This window comes from Schistocerca serialis, chromosome 5, assembly GCF_023864345.2.
Source record: "Schistocerca serialis cubense isolate TAMUIC-IGC-003099 chromosome 5, iqSchSeri2.2, whole genome shotgun sequence".
NCBI classification, from domain to species: Eukaryota; Metazoa; Arthropoda; class Insecta; order Orthoptera; family Acrididae; genus Schistocerca; species Schistocerca serialis.
In genome coordinates this window covers 141758682-141776935 of record NC_064642.1, presented here as the reverse complement: position 1 = coordinate 141776935, position 18254 = coordinate 141758682, and the positions used below count along the sequence as shown (strand labels likewise).

The 18254-nt window shown below is 43.0% G+C and overlaps 1 protein-coding gene across 2 annotated transcripts in view; it reads left to right on the top strand.

Annotated features, from left to right (window-relative positions):
* Positions 1-18254, top strand: part of LOC126481506 (b(0,+)-type amino acid transporter 1-like) — a 438794-nt gene that overhangs the window by 279141 nt on the left and 141399 nt on the right. For both annotated transcript variants that reach the window (XM_050105301.1, XM_050105302.1), the window contains one exon: positions 17189-17320. In XM_050105301.1, coding sequence (XP_049961258.1) covers positions 17189-17320 — 132 coding nt within the window. The remainder of the gene's footprint in view (positions 1-17188; positions 17321-18254) is intronic.

The window sequence follows — 18254 nt, the reverse complement described above, 5'->3', positions numbered from 1 at the left end:
CAGTCCCTCCTGCCACCTAGCGGAGAGGCAGAACACGCGCGACAGCCGTAACCTCTCTGAAATCGATGGAGACCGTCTCAGATGGTATATTTTAATTAATTCTCTTTCGAAATTAAATGTTACATTTTGAGTAAGAAAATGTTGTATTACAGACTAAAGAGATGATTACATGCAAATTTGCCCCCAGGCCGATGAAGAGACATGATTTACGGAACTCTTCTCGATAATGAAGCCAATAGAATACCACGATACTGCTCGCCACGCCGCTACTGGTATAGGGGTTATTGTAGAATACAAGTAGTTAAAAACACTGAATTCTCTTAACACTGAGTTCTTTTGCCACAGATACGAATAGTATAATCGACTGTCAGTAATAGGACATTACTTTCTTCTGGTCCTAAATTCAGCGTTCCAGGCGTTTCTCTGTAGAGTGCGAACCACCAGCATTATGAAAGTTTCGTCGGACTCTTCTTCACAGAGGAAAAAATCTCTGCCCGTTTGTATGATTACGTTGTGGTATTTCGTTGATAAAAGCCCACTGAATGATTCATCAGTCAGATTGCAAAGACATATAACTGAACGTTCTTCACTCATGTCATGCCATGTCACTATGATGTGTGAAGCCATGGACAGTGTTAGAATTGTGGTCCTTGTTACACGGAGTAACGTATTAGTTCTTGTACCAATTTGTTCAGTTAAACGCGGCCCACCTATCTACCTTTTACGAGGAGCGTTCAATAATAAATGTAACACTTTTTCTAGAAGCAGGATGGTTTCATTCGGGATTCCAGTACACCGTAGTCCCCACTCTTTTGGCTACAAAACCCTGTTTTTTAACGTAATCTCCGTCAAGGCGACGGCCTTACGCAACCTTACTGTGAGAGCCTGTATTCCCGCATGGTACAACCCTACTGGTCGACTCGGAGCCAACGTCTTGCTGCATCAATAAACTTCCCATCATCCACGTAATGCTTCCGGCGGAGCGCTCAAGCAATTTCGCACTAATGGTCCTTATTTACTGTTGATGATCTTCTATTAGGCCGCGAGGAACCCAACGGCCACACACCTTTTGAGTACCCCAGCTGGTGGTCGAGTGTGTCAGCACTATCAACAGAAACGTCCAGTTGAACAGCGAAGTGTTCCATATCCATCGATCACCTGGAATGTGAGTTGAGTGTCCGCAAGTTAAAACACTGTAGGAATCGCAGCTGTGTGCGGCCGGCCGGCTCGCAGAGGATCGGACAGGCTTGCACGACCTTGTTGAGACAATGACGTACGCCTCGCTCAACGACTCACTGCGCTTTTGTTCCCTGCCCGGTGTCCGTAGACATTCTGCAAGCGCCTAAGAATATCTGCGATGCTGTGATTTTCCGCCAACAGAAAGGCAGTGGCAGCTCTCTGCTTGGAACACACCTCCGTTACAGACGCCATTTTGAAGGCTAAATATAATGCCGCCACCTATTGGAACTTCATGAAACTCTAGGGGGCTGAAGCGGGAATATTTCAGAATGTCCCACAACAAATTATGCATTTTTTCCAATCGAAACTGGCCGAGGAAAAATGTGCTCCAATATTTATTGAACGCCCCTCGTAACATTTCATGAGATTTTTTATCTCGACCTATTTGTTTTGTCGAACTTGATACTGGGAAACACACCGCAGAATTTACTACGAAATATATGGACCAAAGACATAGCAGTTTCTAGTTGGAACAGTGTGACCATGAATATTCGTGCGTGAGAGGGAATTGAGGAGATTTCCATTTGATGTAACACTCTCTGCGTTTTTGTTTGAAATCTTAATCATTCTGAGGAATCTACATCCATATTTGTAATCCGCGAATCATTGCAAAGTTCTTGACAGAGGGCACTTTTTATTGTGTGGTACACCTCTTAGTGTCTCCTTGCGTTTCATTCACCTGTAGTATGTGGAAAAAGAGCCTGTGCACATCTCTGCAAAATTTTGTTGACAGTTTTATTTGGGCTCTCTCTTCTGAATAGATGCATATGACGTTAAAGATGAGTGCTCAGACCCTTGAAACTAAAATTACTCTTGGGATGGAGCAAAATATTAATAAATATTCACTGCGATGCCTATAAGTCTCACGTCGTATGTCCCTACCACCTCCTGTTTACATGCTGTTATGCAACAGGCATCTGGACAAAGTGAAGTTTGAAACAATGTGCCCTGTTCTCCATCTTACGGTCGAAGACACGCATGAACTTAAAGTAGCAAGATTTGTGACGTCTGAAATTATATAAAGTACTTGGATGCTAGGAACATACTGCAAATAATTTCATCACACATTTATGTGAATCCCTGGAGTGTCCTGAGCTGCAGTGGTGTGAACAGATCTCCACATGACGACTTTAAGGACACCTCGTAAAAAGGTTTATCCACAGTACTTTATCATTATTGGAACAATTTATAGTAATAGTTGATTTTCAATTTAGTTGATGTTCAAAACCAGTGACTATGAGCGCCCATATCACGATACGCCCGCTTCTGACTTCGACCAAAATCGAGCTGCCCTGTCATAGCCACCTGAGACGTGCTAACAGACCTATGCCACTGTATGATACTACATGCGATTAATTATTCCATAAATTAATCTCGAAGTATGATAACAGCAAACCACGTAAATCTTGGTGGCCAGCGCTGTTTCAGAGGAAAACAGGTCAACAGTACATGTTCTTGCCAGTATATATGAAAATCCTATTTCGTTGCCATGCAAGTACTTCACAAATAAAACGTGCATTCTCAGAGTACCAGTGATGCACATTTAACGAATTCCCTTGTCCTGCCATGGACGTACGCGCTCTGTTCAAAGACTGCGTCCATAAGTCATTCAGAAATCTTTTTAGTAACTACGTTTGCCCATTAACTCTATAACCTTCGTGAAAGTGTTCCATTTTATCATCACACGTTATTCTACATAGGTACTTTGAAAGCCACCGTACGGTGCTTGGCGGAGGATACTCTGTACCATACCAGTCATTTCAGTTCTTGTTCCACTCGCAAATGGAGCGAGGGAAAAAGGACTGTCCGTATATCTTCGTGTGAGACCTAATTTCTTGTTTCTTATCTTCGTGGTCCTTAAGCGCAATGTACGTTGGCGGCAGTAGTAGCGTTCGCCAATCAGCTTCAAATGCCGGTTATCTAAATTTTCTAAATAGTGTTTCTCGAAAAGAATGTCGCCCTCCTTTCAGGGATTCCCATTTGAGTTCCCGAAGCATCTCCGTGACATACTGGTTTTGTGAATAAAACCACCTTTTCTTGCTGCAACTTAATTTATTTTTCCTAGACGCATTTCGCGATTTTTATGTAAATAACTAATTACTTACAGTTTGCTGTGATCTGCGTTTCCTCTCATGTGGTCCGGAGGTCGCACTACCACTTTATTTCTGACACATGAGCACAATTAAATAAAGTGGCGGTGCGACCTCCAGACCACATGAGAGGAAACGCAGATCACAGCAAACTGTAAGTAATTTTTAATTACATAAAAATCATGAAGTGAACTGTTTAATAATCTAAAAATAACAAAACTGTATTGTTATAGATCCCATTCAAGATGGCCTAGAGCAAGAAAATGGCGAAACGCGTTTGGGGGGAAAAAAAAAGTTGCAGCAAGAAAAGGTGGCTTTATTTACAAAACAAGCGGAGGATGGCCACGCAAATAAATTTATCTCCGTGACACTTGTGTGTTTTTTGAACCTACTGGTAGCAAATCTAGCAGTCCGACTCTGAATTGCATCTATGTCTTCCTTCAATCCGACCTGGTACGGATCCCAAACACACGAGCAGTACTCACGAATAGATTGCAGTAGCGTCCTATGTGTGGTCTCCTGTACTAAAATTATCCCAATAAACCGATGTCGACCATTCACCTTCCCTACCACAGTTCTCACAAGCTCGTTCCATTTCATATCGCTTAGCAACGTTACACCCAGACAGTTAAACGACTTGATTGTCTGAAGCAGGACAATACTAATACTGTATTCGAACATTACAGGTTTGTTCTTCCTATTCATCTTCATTAACTTACATTTTTCTACTTTTGGAGCTAGCTACATTCATCACAACATCTAGAAATTTTGTCTAAACCATCTCGTATCTTCCCACAGTCACTCAGCTTCGATACCTTACCGTACACCACAGCATCATCAGCGAACAATCTCAGATTGCTGCTCGCCCTGTCCGCCAAATCATTGATGTATAGAGAGAACAAGAGCGGTCCTATCACACTTCCCTGGAGCACACCTGATGGTAGCCTTGTCTCTGATGAACACTTGTCGTCGAGAACAACATATTGGGTTCTATTACTTGAGAAGTCCTCGAGCCACTCACATGTCTGTGAACTTATCATATAAGCTCGTACCTTCGTTAACAAACGAAATGGTTCTATTTCAAATGTTCAAACAATCGCAGACAGTATTCTATCATACTCCATCTTTCGGGGAAAGATTTAGTCTTTTTAATATTTTAATTTCGCTGGTGAATATCGTGAACTGCAGCAACTGTTGTAATTAATAAAGATACTAATATTTTCTTGACTGTACCGAAGTAGAGGTTAAGTTAAAATGTTAGTAACTAGTCACGGTTATATGCAGCCTGTAGCAACGAATGAAAATTTGTACCGAGGCCTGGATTCGAACTGGGATCTCCTGTTCACTAAGCAGATGCGCTAACCACTCCGCCACCCTGGCACTGTGGCTTTGCACAACTGCATGGACTATCCTAGCACCCCTCGCTCCTCAATCCAGATTCCCAGTCACGCCTCAGCCCACTTGGTATTCCTTATGAATGGGAATTTGGATTTAAGTTGGAGGGGTGTGTTAGAGTAGTCCGTGCAGTTGTGCAAAGCCACTGTGCCAGGGCGGCGTAGTGGTTAGTGCATCTGCTTAGTTGCCTCAAATCCGGCTTTGGTACATGTTTTCATTCGTCGTTTCAGTCTGCATATATACATCACAGATGTTTGCGACTTGATAAGGTCTCTGGAACCATACAGTTTCATTTGAACTAGTCATGTGTCGAATACTTTTAGATTCCTGAACCCTAACTAATTTCGAACACATCGTGATAGTTTACATTCAGTGTGGATGTTTCTGCGGGTGATTAATGTTTCAGCTGCATTGCGTGGTAGATAACCTCGAAGACCTGAGGTGAGATTCTAGTATAGCTGCGACGGACGCTACTGTGATGAACGACCAGAAAAATTTAATACCTTAGGAAGATGCTTATTTCGAGTGTGTGGAATACGTAATTTTGAAACTAACACTAAAGGAGTTGCTAGTATAACTATGGTACTTTTTCGTCATTCCGGTATAATGTATCAAGTTTGGCGCACTACGTGCTGAAATAACTACCTATACTGGAAGCAAGAAGCTTACTAAATACGTGTAACGTAATTCTTTAGTTTTATTCAGAGTATAGCAGATCGAAGTACCGTCAAAAAATGCGTACTGTTGGGGTAATGGGCAGTAACTGCAAGCAAAGTGTGCACTATCCTCGTGTTAATCCGCGGTGAATATAAATTATTAAAGGGTGGGCAGGAAACGCTTTAAATTGGTCTTTGATTAAAGGAATAAATTTTTTAATACACATGTGAATAGTTTTCGTCATTCCAATGCAAACTACTATTAGAGTATTTTTTTATTTGTTTTAAACTAAAACTTTTCCCTACATTTCCTAACACTAACGGAACTCGATGATCATGATTCCCTGGATATTGACCTTCAAAATCGGCATCAGTAATCTAAATTAAAGCTTTTTGCACAAAGCCAATTATTGTTCATTTCTACGGAGCATTAACCAGTCATCTGATCGTTAAGTCATGCACTGAGGAAAACAAAAGAAATGATCGTGTGGCATTAATGGCCGGGAGTCCTCATCTGGGGAAGTTCCACCGCCGAGGGTCGAGTCTCTGCAGTGGAGCCCATATTAGTCGACTTGCGTGTCGCTGATGATGAACTGATAACACAAAACCCAGTCTCCGAGCGGAGAAAATCTCCGACCCGGCGAGGAATCGAACCCGGGCCTGCTGCATGGCAGTCAGAGGCGCTGACCACTGTTTTTTTTTAATCTCATTTTGTTCGTTTTCGTTCGTTCTATCTACTCGTGGCCGACATCACAAGACACCCGTTTCAGTTCGTCGTTGATCCGTTAACTCAGTTTTTTTTATTACAGAGGGCAGCGAACCCTCTGACCGAACACGCTGAGTTACCGTGCCGGCACCACTTAGCTAAGTCATATACTGTCACAGTTATGAGGAGAAATGTACTTGCTGAAAGCCAACTGCTTTGAATTAGTCCGCCCCTTTTTTCCCAAGACAGATACAGAGTTTTCAGACAATCAAGGCGCCTGGGTGTTAGGCTTGCCGCTACAAGCAGAGCGGGCTGAGCTGCCTATACACCAGGCGCTTAACTGGAATACCATCCGGTACACTAAGCAAGAGCGAAGATTCTAGTCGTAGAGTTCTGAGGAAGTCTTTACGGAGACCAAACAGTTAAGACCATCAGTCTCATATTCAAGTGCCACCCCCCACCCCACCCCATCCCCGCCCCAAAACGAAAGCAATGTTCCCATTCTGCCTGCGTATAGAGTAAGTAAATTCTGTGTGTAAGTGTGAGAAAGTGTTCGGAATATTTGTGTATCATGCATGTGAGGCAGAATATGGGAAGCAACACGGTATACAGTTAGTGGGATTTGGGTAACCGACTAAAAACCATATCCAGGCCGGCCGACAAGCCGGTCCTTCGGTATCCGCCGGGCGGATTCGATGTGGAGCCGGCATTTCTCCCCGTCCCGGAAGCGGTCGCGTTAACACGCGCGGCTACACGGGCGGGTGCTAGTCGTAGAGATGGTGAATGTTTACTTGTAGCAGACGTTACGACCATCGTTTCTGAATACATTTCCTCATGGCGCCGGCCGCTGTGGCCGAGCGGTTCTAGGCGCTCCAGTCCGGAACAGCGCTGCTGCTACGGCCGCAGGTTGGAATCCTGCCTCGGGCAATGATGTGTGTGATGTCCTTAGGTTACTTAGATTTAAGTACTTCTAAGTCTATGAGACTGATGACCTCAGATATTAAGTCCCATAGTGCTTATAGCCATTTGAACCATATCCTCGTGGCTTATAATTTCCTGATCACCTACCTACGAGTCGCTGTTTCGATTAATGTCGTGACGTCGCATATTCCTTCTACGCAAGGCTTTTGGCGAAGAGTAACACCCAGAATATTTGTGAATTATAGCTGATAATCTTCGGTTTATCTTTATGGCCACCTGACGCGAAGATTTTGTATTCGAAGCGTAATGAAGGGGTTATGATGTGACTGGCAATCCTCTCTTTTAATGGTCAGACGTGATTGACTGGACCCTGCTCTTACGTCCCCTTGCAGTCCAACACTGGGCCATTGTCACACACGAAAGGCCCACAGATTTGCATATTACAAGACTCGACCAGCCAGACAAGCAGAGACCCACCTTGGGGTACCTTCCAACCCCACTCAGGCTCTCTCTCTCTCTCTCTCTCTCTCTCTCTCTCTCTCTCTCTCTCTCTCTCTCTCAGGAGTACGTGACATATCCGTGTCTTTCATAGACATCACTCAACGTCTGATGCTGTTCATGCAACTTACATACCCTACCAGGTCTGGTAACACCAAACACGAAAAACTCTAAAGTACTCTGGTGGCCTTTCTACCTGTCACAGAGAATTAAAACTCTTATTACCATATCCACACATGCCGTGTACGGGTATGAAGTTACATTGACATCGTCGCGTGTCTTCTGGTTGCTTCACTTCTTTTTGTCAGGCAGTGTATATAAGGTACGCACACCTGTCACCCTACTTGGTGTGGATGGAATGTCGGAAATCTGAAATGCCTCGAGCAATTTCAACATATTTTGATACGCACAGAACGCAAGTGTCTGAAGCTGGAAGGGTAGAGGATCAGACTCTTGTGGTACTCGCGTTTGAAGAGGTAATGGAAACTCTGCGTGGAAAAATTAAAACTCTGAGATGACAAAGAATTTGAAAGAGCAGCTGAATGGAACGGATATCGTATTCAAAAGAACTTATTGATGAAAATCAACGAAAGTGTGTAGGAGTGTAGCTGTATTGAATGAAGCAGTGCTGATTGAATTAGATTAGGAAATGGGACACCAAAAATAGTATTTCGGCAGAAAAATGACTGATGACGATTGAAAGGATAAAAAACTGACACTGGCAACAATAAGAAAAGCTTAGTGAAAAAAGAGAAATTCGTTAACATATAATATAAATTTATTGAGAAGCCTTTCTCTGAAGCTATTTGTTCAGAACATAACCTACTACGAAAGTGAAACGTGGACGAAAAGTAGTTTAGACAAATGTGGTGCTGCTGTACAATGCTGAAGATTAGATGAGTAGATCGAATAACTAATGAGAACATACTGCATCGAATTGGGGGAAAAGGAAATCTGACGGATCTTGACTAAAGAAGTGTGATGGGTTGATGGGGAAAATTATTAGACAGGAAGATACCGTTAGAGTGTAATTGTGGGCTTTGGGGTGTGATGCTAGTCGAATATAAAGAAAAGAACTGTATAGAATATTGTAGGAGGAGCTAATAAACGTGCAGAGAACCCGTTTTCCATGCTTTAATGTTCTGAAAAATGACTGAGCGCCAGTGGGTAAACTAATTAGATGGCGAGAGATAGTTAAAACCCCCTTTGTCTGTCATAGGTACCGCAGTCAAAAAAAATTCTATTTTCGAAGTCATATTTTTAAGTTAATACTTTTTAATGTAAAATTAATTTCTGGAACACTGACTTAGAATTCCTGCAATAGCAAAATTGCTCATTAAAAGTTGTGTAAAAACACTTCAAAACATTAGAAACACGAATTAATTAATAATTAATGAAAATTTATTTTAACAATTAGTATTTTATGTAGCGCAGCAATGAAAAAAGATCTCGTCTGCAAGGAAAAGAGCACTTAAAGATCACACAGAGGTAACAAGTTGGAATCTCTACGCTGGATTTCTGATCATAGGGAATTTTGTAGTACACCACAAATAATATTTTAACAAGCATAGCAGCACCTATGTCTTGCGTCAATTTCATGTCTGTTTGTAGTACTGTTTTTAGGTTAGAGGGTCTCGGGAAAACACAAGAAGGGCTTCAGTCACAAACGGTGCAGGCTGCACACAGCAAGAACGTAGATACAGGAACCTTGGTATAACATTTGTAAATTGTCGTAGCTATTTTGGGAAAGTACCAGAGCTCCATGCTCTAGTAGAAAGCACTAATGCTCAAATCGTTATGGTCACTGAAAGCTGGCTTAAGCCGGATGTAAGCTCAGCCGAAGTTTTTACGAAGAACCTAACGGTGTTCTGAAAGGATAGGTAAACAAGGTTGGCGGTGGCGTGTTTGTTGCTGTCAGAAGTAGTTCAACTTGTTGCGAAATTGAATTAGATACTTCCTGTGAGTTAGTATGGGAAGAGGTCATTGTTGGCAATCGGAATAAAATAATAATTGGATCCCTTTACCGACCTCCCAATTCAGATGATACAGTTAATGAAAGGTTCAAAGAAAACTTGAGTCTGGTTTCAAACACATACCCGACTCATACGACGATAGTTGGTAGTGAATTTAATTTACCCTTGATATGTTGGTGAAAATACATGTTTAATTCCGGAGGTACGCATAAAATATCATCCGAAATTGTGCTAAACGCATTCTCTGGAAATTATTTCGAGCAGTTTTTTCACGAGCCCACGTAAATAGTAAACGGTTGTGAAAACACACTTGACCTCTTAGCAACAAATAATACTGAGTTAATAACGAACATCAAAACCGATTCAGGGATTAGTGAACAGAGGGTTGTCGTAGCGAGAGTGAATATTGTAATCCCCAAATCCGCGAAAAATATATCTATTCAGAAAAGCAGATAAAAATTCACTTGACGCCTTCCTGAGAGAGAATCTCCACTCATTCCAAATTAATAATATAAATGTAGACCAGATGTGGCTTAAATTGAAAGAAATAGTATCGGCAGCAATTGAGAGATTTATACCAAATAAATCAACAAACGACGGAGCTTATCCTCCGTGGTACACAAAACGGGTTAAAACACTGTTGTAGAAACAACGAAACAAGCATGCCAAATTTAAACAGACGCAAAATCCCCAAGATTGGCGATCTTTTACAGAAGCTCGAAATTTAGCGCGGACTCCAGTGCGAGATGCCTATAACAGTTTCCACAACGAAACTTTGTCTCGGAACCTGACAGAAAATCCAAGGAGATTCTGGTCGTATGTGAAGACACAATTAATGCCTTCTCTGCGCGATAGCAATGGAGATGCTATCGAATACAGTGCTGCCAAAGCAGAGTTACGAAACGCAGCCTTCTGAAATGCCTTCACAAAAGAAGACGAAGTAAATATTCCAGAATTCGAATCGAGAACAGCTGCCAACATGAGTAACATAGAAGTAAATATCCTGGGAGTAGTGAAGCAACTCAAATCACTTAATAAAAACAAGTCTTCTGGTATAGACTGTATACCAATTAGGTTCCTTTCAGAGTATGCCGATGCATTAACTCCATACTTCACAATCACATACAATCATTCGCTCGACGAAAGATCCGTACCCAAAGACTGGAAAGTTGCACAGGTCACACCAATATTCGGGAAAGGTAGTAGGAGTAATTTACTAAATTACAGGCCCATATCGTTAACGTCGATATGCAGCAGAATTTTGGAACATTTATTGTGTTCGAACATTATGAATTACCTCCAAGAAAACGGTCTATCGACACACAGTCAACATGGGTTTAGAAAACATTGTTCCTGTGAAACACAACTAGCTCTTTATTCACATGAAGTGTTGAGTGCTATTGACGAGGGATTTCAGATCGATTCCGTATTTCTGGATTTCCGGAAGGCTTTGACTCTGTACCACACAAGCGGCTCGTAGTGAGATTGCGTGCTTATGGAATATCGTCTCGGTTACGTTACTGGATTTGCGATTTCCTGTCGGAGGGGTCACAGTTCGTAGTAATATCAAGTAAAACAGAGGTGATTTCTGGCGTTCCCCAAGGTAGTTTTATAGGCCCTTTGCCGTTCCTTATCTATATAAACAATTTGGGAGACAATCTGAGCAGCCGTCTTTGGTTGTTTGCAGATGACGGTCGTTTATCGACTAATAAAGTTATCAGAAGATCAAAACAAACTACAAAACTATTTAGAAAAGATATCTGAATGGTGCGAAAAGTGGCAGTTAACGATAAATAACGAAGAGTGTGAGGTCATCCACGCATGTGCTAAAAGGAACTCGTTAAACATCGGCTACACGATAAATCAGACTAATGTAAAAGCCGTAGATTCAACTAAATACCTAGGTATTACAATTACGAACAACTTAAATTGGTGGGAACACACAGAAAATGCTGTGGGGAAGGCTAAAGAAAGACTGCGTATTATTGGCACGACACTTAGAAAATGTAACAGACCTACTAAGGGAGACTGCCTACACTAAACTTGTCCGTCCTCTTTTAGAATACTGCCGCGCGGTGTGGGATCCTTACGAGATAGGACTGACGGAGTACATCGAAAAAGATCAAAGAAAGGCAGCACGTTTTGTATTATCGCGAAATATGGGAGAGAGTGTCACAGAAATGATACAGGATTTGGGCTGAACATTATTAAAAGAAAGGCGATTTTTGTTGCGACGGAATCTTCTCAGGAAATTACAATCACCAGCTTTCTCCTCCGAATGCGAAAATATTTTTTTGACACCAACCTACAGAGGAAGAAACGATCACCACGATAAAATAAGGGAAATCAGAGCTCATACGGAAAGATATAGGTGTTCGTTCTCTCTGCACACTATACGAGATTGGAATAATAGAGAATTGTGAAGGTGATTCTATGAACCCTCTGCCAGGCACTTAAATGTGATTTGCAGAGCATCCATGTAGACTTAGAGAGATTCAGTCGCGGATAAAGCACGTGGTAGGCTTCGTTATTGGTTAATCAACATGATCCTTTTAATCGTTACAACACCATAAGCATTTAAGCCTCGTTGACCGCCCAGTGTCCTTATTCAGGGCTGCACTGAACTTTCCATTCCTCTTTCTCAATCTCCCCATTTCTTCCGTCTCTGTTTTTACTCCGTGCAGCAAGATATTCCTAGGTCTACCTACTGAGCTATTGCCTGATGGCACCAAATGAAATGTTACGTCTCTCATCTTTCTCTTATGTGAAAAGCCAGCTCAAGTCCTCATGGTGCCAAAAACGTTCGGTTCTTAGTACAGATGTTCGAAGTATAAAACTTTCCAGTCGATTTTGTTCAGTAGGTGGTCCACCACGAGACCGCGGAAGATGTACCGGTAAACAATAAAGCTCACAATAAGTAGAAGTAATTACGAATTTCATGGTGACACACGGAGTACGTGCCAAAGGGTATTTCCGTTGCATCATCTATTCGAATTTCTTATCGTCCTATTCACGAAAGAAGTGTAGAAGAATGACTGGACGTACGCATTTGTGCGAGGGAGCTGTCGTTTACTATTTTATGATCTTCTGGATTTCTTCCGGATGGATATGGGTCTGAAGAACATTGGTAAGTGCTATTCTGAAACTCGGTTCTTAAAATTTAAGTAGGTGCTCGTGAATGTCGTTCTTATTGTCTGATAGTTAAGAATTTTCAGCATTTCCATTACTCTCTCGCCGGTCAAACAAGCCTGTGAACATTCGAGCCGCCCTTGTTTCTATTCATTTGACGTCCCTGTTAGTATGACCTGACACAGGCCTCATCCATTTTAATACTGCTAAAGTATGGGGACATTTGTGCTTTGTATCCAATCTCTTTTAGAGAGAAACTGCAGTTTCACAATATCTTACCAATGAAGCGAAACTTGCCGTTCGCCTTACCTACAACGGAGCCATATGGCGCTCCAGTGCATATTTTCACACACTGTTACTCCTAAATAATTACATGACGTTACTGACTATAATTTGACTAGTCAGCTCGATACTCAAAGGATATAATACTTCAGTCCGGAACCGCGCTGCGCAGGTTGCAGTTTCGAATCCTGCCTCGGGCATATATGTGTGTGATGTCCTTAGGTTAGTTAGGTTTAAGTAGTTCTAAGTCTAGGGGACTGATGACCTCAGATGTTAAGTCCCATAGTGCTTAGAGCCATTTTTATATAGTACTTTTATGTTCCTTAAAGTAAGCAAATTTGCGTTGGTCTATATTTAGAACAAGTTGCCTGTGTTTGTACCAGGTCGATATTTTGTCGAAATCTAACTGGATATTACTGTAATTTTTCTGGATATAATTTCCTCATATATAATTGGATAAAAATACAATTAAATCAATACAATGAAATGAATACCCTTAGCTGTATACAGGCGTTGATATACGTCAACGGGGACTCGAACCCGTGGTCTCCTGCTTACATGGCAGACGCTCTATCCATCTGAGCCACCGAGGACACAGAGGATAGTGCGATTACAGGGACTTATCTCTGGCACACCTCCCGTGAGACCCAAATTCCCAACTTATTGTCCAGCACTATATTCGTAGTGCCCCTGCCCATTACACTCATTACTCGCGGCTTTACCAATTCCCGTAAGAATTCGGGCAATGCGTGTGCATCCAGCACAGAAGAATAAGGTCAATGGTCGGTTAGCCTTAACTATACATGAAGATGGTATCTGTCCTTTCGGACATGTCTGAAAGAACAAATACCATCTTCATATATATAATTGGATAGCCTGCGAGAAGCCTGAGATTGTAACTAACGTTATCCGCTAAGTCATTGATGTACAACACGAACAGGAAAGGTTCTATTTACAACTCCTGCGTGCGGCTGGTCCCGGCGGAGGTTCCAGTCCTCCCTCGGGCATGGGTGTGTGTGTGTGTGTGTGTGTGTGTGTGTGTGTGTGTGTGTGTGTGTGTGTGTGTGTGTTTGTTTGTCCTTAGGGTAATTTAGGTTAAGTAGTGTGTAAGCTTAGGGTCTGTTGACCTTAACAGTTAAGTCCCATAAGATTTCACACCACTCCTGCGACACGCCAAATATTATTCCATTATCTGTAGATGGCTCTCCATCCAGGGAAGCTTCAGTCCAGCCATAAACCTGATTATATTTCCTATGTGAACTTATTTTCATTAGAAACCGTCCATGTGGTACTGAATCGAAGGGATTTTGGAAGGTTCAGAAACACCAAATCAACTTGTTTTCTGTGTCAGTAGTATTGAGAGGGCGGCCGCGGTGGCCGAGCGGTTCTAGGCGCTTCAGTCCGGAACCGCGCGACTGCTACGGTCGCAGGTTCGAATCCTGCCTCGGGCATGAATGTGTGTGATGTCCTTAGGTTGGTTAGGTTTAGGTAGTTCTAAGTTCTAGGGGACTGATGACCTCAGATGTTAAGTGCCATAGCGCTCAGAGCCATTTTTTTAGTAGCATTGAGGATACCTGCTGAGAAGAGGGGGGAGTGTAGTTCCGCGTCGTGGATGCTTCCTTTTTTGTAGATGGATGTGAACTCTGCTTTTTTTTCAATGACGAGCAATATCTTTGTTATGAAGTTCGGTAAATTACAGTCAGTACTGGGATTCAATCATCCACATACACTCTACAGAACTTGACAAGGATTCCATTTGGCGCTGGACGTCACTGGGTTTTACGGACTTAAGCTGCTTTTGAGCACCACTAATATTGAAACTTCCTGGCAGATTAAAACTGTGTGCCAGACCGAGACTCGAACTCGGGACCTTTGCCATTAGCGAGCAGGTGCTCTACCAACTGAGCTACCCAAGTATGACTCACACCCCATCCTCACAGCTTTACTTCTGTCAGTAACCCGTGGCCTACTTTCCAAAATTTACAGAAGCGAACCTTGCAGAACTAGCACTCCTGAAAGAAAGGAGTGCTGGCTCTGCAAGGTTCTCAGGAGATCTTCTGTAAAGTTTGGAAACTAGGAGACGAGGTACTGGCAGATGTAAAGCTGTGAGGATGGGGCGTGAGTCGTGCTTGGGTAGCTCAGTTGGTAGAGCACTTGCCCGCTAAAGGCAAAGGTCCCGAGTTCGAGTCTCGGTCCGGCACACAGTTTTAATCTGCCAGGAAGTTTCATATCAGCGCACACTCCGCTGCATAGTGAAATCTCATTCTGGACCACTAATATTGCTTGCTATGCCACTCTTTTAACAGGGCTGCAGCTATTTTTTTTTATTCGTGTCAGAAGCACTATGGATACAGGAATATAAAAAAAATGAATAGCACACAGAAAAAAATTAATTACAGGCATATGAAAATATATATAAAATATATATACAAATATGTGTGCACAGAAACAAAATGTTATAGGCATTTGGCCCATAAGCGGGCTACGTCGACAGCATTTGGGGTCGCCAACATCAGATCCTCTAAAGTGCAGTGTGAAGGACATTCAGGGCAGTTATACATGTGCTGGGTCGTCTGCACCTCTCCACAGTCGCAGAGATTAGATGTAGTAGAATATCCCCACTTCAGAAGGTTATCTCTTGACCGTGCAGTGTTGGTGCGTAGCCTGTTTAGTGATCTCCAGACCACCCAATCCTCATCGTAACCTGGTGCCAATTCTTCCTTTGGTTCCATCCAGTGCCCTTCTCCCGACCGCTTCCATGTCTCCACCCTAGATCCAGGTTGGTCGCTAAAATCTTCGGTTGCTCTGAGAAAACTGCGTCTAGATTTCAAGCGTTTGGTGGCTGGCTGAGTTTTGTGGAGGGGGTGGCTCTCTGCCATCTCAGCCCTCGCTCTTTCACTATAGGCTGCCGCTTCTCTTCGCACTGCAGGAGGTGCAATCCCAGCAAGATGGTAGAGCTTGTCTGTTGGCGTCGGTTTCAGACATCCAGTGACGAGCCTGCAGGTCTCGTTCAGAGCAATGTCGACCTGTTTAGCGTGGGTAGAGTTGTACCAGACACTGCTTGCATATTCGCCTGCTGGGAAGCAAACTGCTAGTGCTGTGGTCCTCACTACCTCTGGCTTTGCGCCCCAGGAGGAGTTCGTTATTTTCCGAAGAATATTATTTCTGCCGCTCACCTTCATTTTGGTGTTAATACAGTGCTGTTTATACGTCAGAGCCCTGTCTAGGGTTACTCCTAGGTACTTGGGGTTAACGCAGTGTTCGAGGAGTGTGTCCTTCCAGAAGACACGCAGCTTACGGGATGCCTGCTTGTTACGGAGATGGAAGGCGCAAACTTGTGTTTTGCTAGGGTTCGGCTTGAGTTGATTGTCGGCGTGGTACTGGCAGAGCATGTCTAGCGCATCCGTGAGCTTTGTCTCAACATCCTCAAAGGAGTCACCCTGTACGACCATAGCACGGTCATCGGCGTAGATATAGTTTTCCGTACCAGCTGGCAGTGGTTGATCGTTGGTGTATATGTTAAAAAGTAAGGGTGCCAGTACGCTGCCTTGAGGGAGACCATTTTTCTGGGACCGCCACCTGCTATCCATCCCTTGGAATTCCACAGAGAACCTACGGTTCTTTAACAGACTTCTAACTGTGGATGTGAATTTAAAGTCCCTGGTAATGGCATACAGCTTCTTCATTAGCAGACGTAAGTTGACGGTGTCATATGTGGCTGTCAAGTCTATAAAGGCGACACCGGTTATTTTCCGGTTCTCATAGCCGTCTTCAATCAGCTGCGTGAGGTTAATTACCTGAGATGTAGCGCTTTTCCCTGGGCGGAAACCTGCTTGTTGGGGGATTAGGTAGGGTTCTATGGCACTGGAGAGGCGATCCTGGAGTATTCTTTCAAAGATTTTAAAGATATGGCAGAGAAGTGATACGGGTCGGAAATTTCTGGGGTCATTTTTGCCTGGTTTTAAAATGGCAATAACTTTAGCCTTCCTCCAGATTGTGGGAATCTGACCTGTTTCCATGCAATTGTTAAACAGTTTCAGTAGCCATTGTTTAACGTTGGGACCAAAGTGTTTAATCTGTTCAACAAAAATCCCGTCCAGGCCCGGGGCCTTCCTTAGCTTGCATTTCGCTATGGCTTTGTCCAGATCTGCCATTGTGAGAGGGGTGACCGGAGTTGAATGGTACAGCTATCGAACGGTTGCAACATTCCTCACTTTTCCATTACGGGGAGCCGAGTAGAATATTCGAAGCACGTACGTTGTTAAAGTGGAATGTCTGGGACGTGTGTGTGTGTTACAGATGAGGCGGGAGGCGCCGGAGACGTTGGAGGCGGGGAGGTGGCCGGCAAAGGCAGCGGCAGCGGCGACGTGCGGCTGCGGCGAGAGCTGGGGCTCTTCAGCGCAGTCAGCCTCATCGTCGGCGTCATGATCGGTGGGTGCCGCTGTGCTCCCCCACTCCCCAGCCAGCCTAACTTCTGGCATGCAGAACCTTAATATTTTTACTGTGTGTTACATGATGCTAATAGAGTCAACTGTACTAAAATCTACTTTACCCATTTTATAGTTTTTAGGAAATACGTTCTTAAATTTATTAACAAAAATATTAAGTTTTTTTTCTGTAGAAAATATTTTAATGTGTACTTCCTAATGTGGGATATTAATGAATGTAATACCAGAGGTGCCTTTTTGTGTTATGCAGAGTCTCTGCAAATTTCATTCATCTATCTATGATAGTTTCTGATATAATGGGGTATATGCACCGAAAATTTTAGTTTGCAGGAAATTGACTTTAAAGAAAAAACCTTTGAAGGTTTTTACTTACAGTTAATTAAAACGGTCCTGCTGCATATGATGGCCCTTCTTTGGCCTCTAGCAGGTCTTCCAGCTTCTTTTCGCCTTCCTGGATGTTTGTCTTGCTTTCTTGGCCATATTAGATGGAGACCTGTCTGCATCGGCCATCCTCATCTTATCGCAATGTTGCAGCCCAGTGATCATATTTTCACCAGGATTATTTCCCAGCTCTTTCACTACCCGACACTCTCCAATATTACCACAATTGAATGTAATAACAGCAGCATGAACTCCTAGTTTCATTGTATGCGTGCCTACAAGTACAGTTTTAGGAAGGCGGTTCCAAATTATGCTGTTGAAACATTCATTTGGGTTCTGTGTCGGCCCATTCAGACATTTCCTTAGAAGGTCAGTATGAGCCAAGTCTCTGAAAATAGGTTTAATAGCTGTTGTAACAGCAGCAGGAAGAGAATGCTGGTGAGTGAAAGATTCTATAGTTGCCTGAGCCCTATTGTATTTGGACCACGAATTTTCTGCTGATGGACACAATACATGACATGGCTTATCATCAGTAG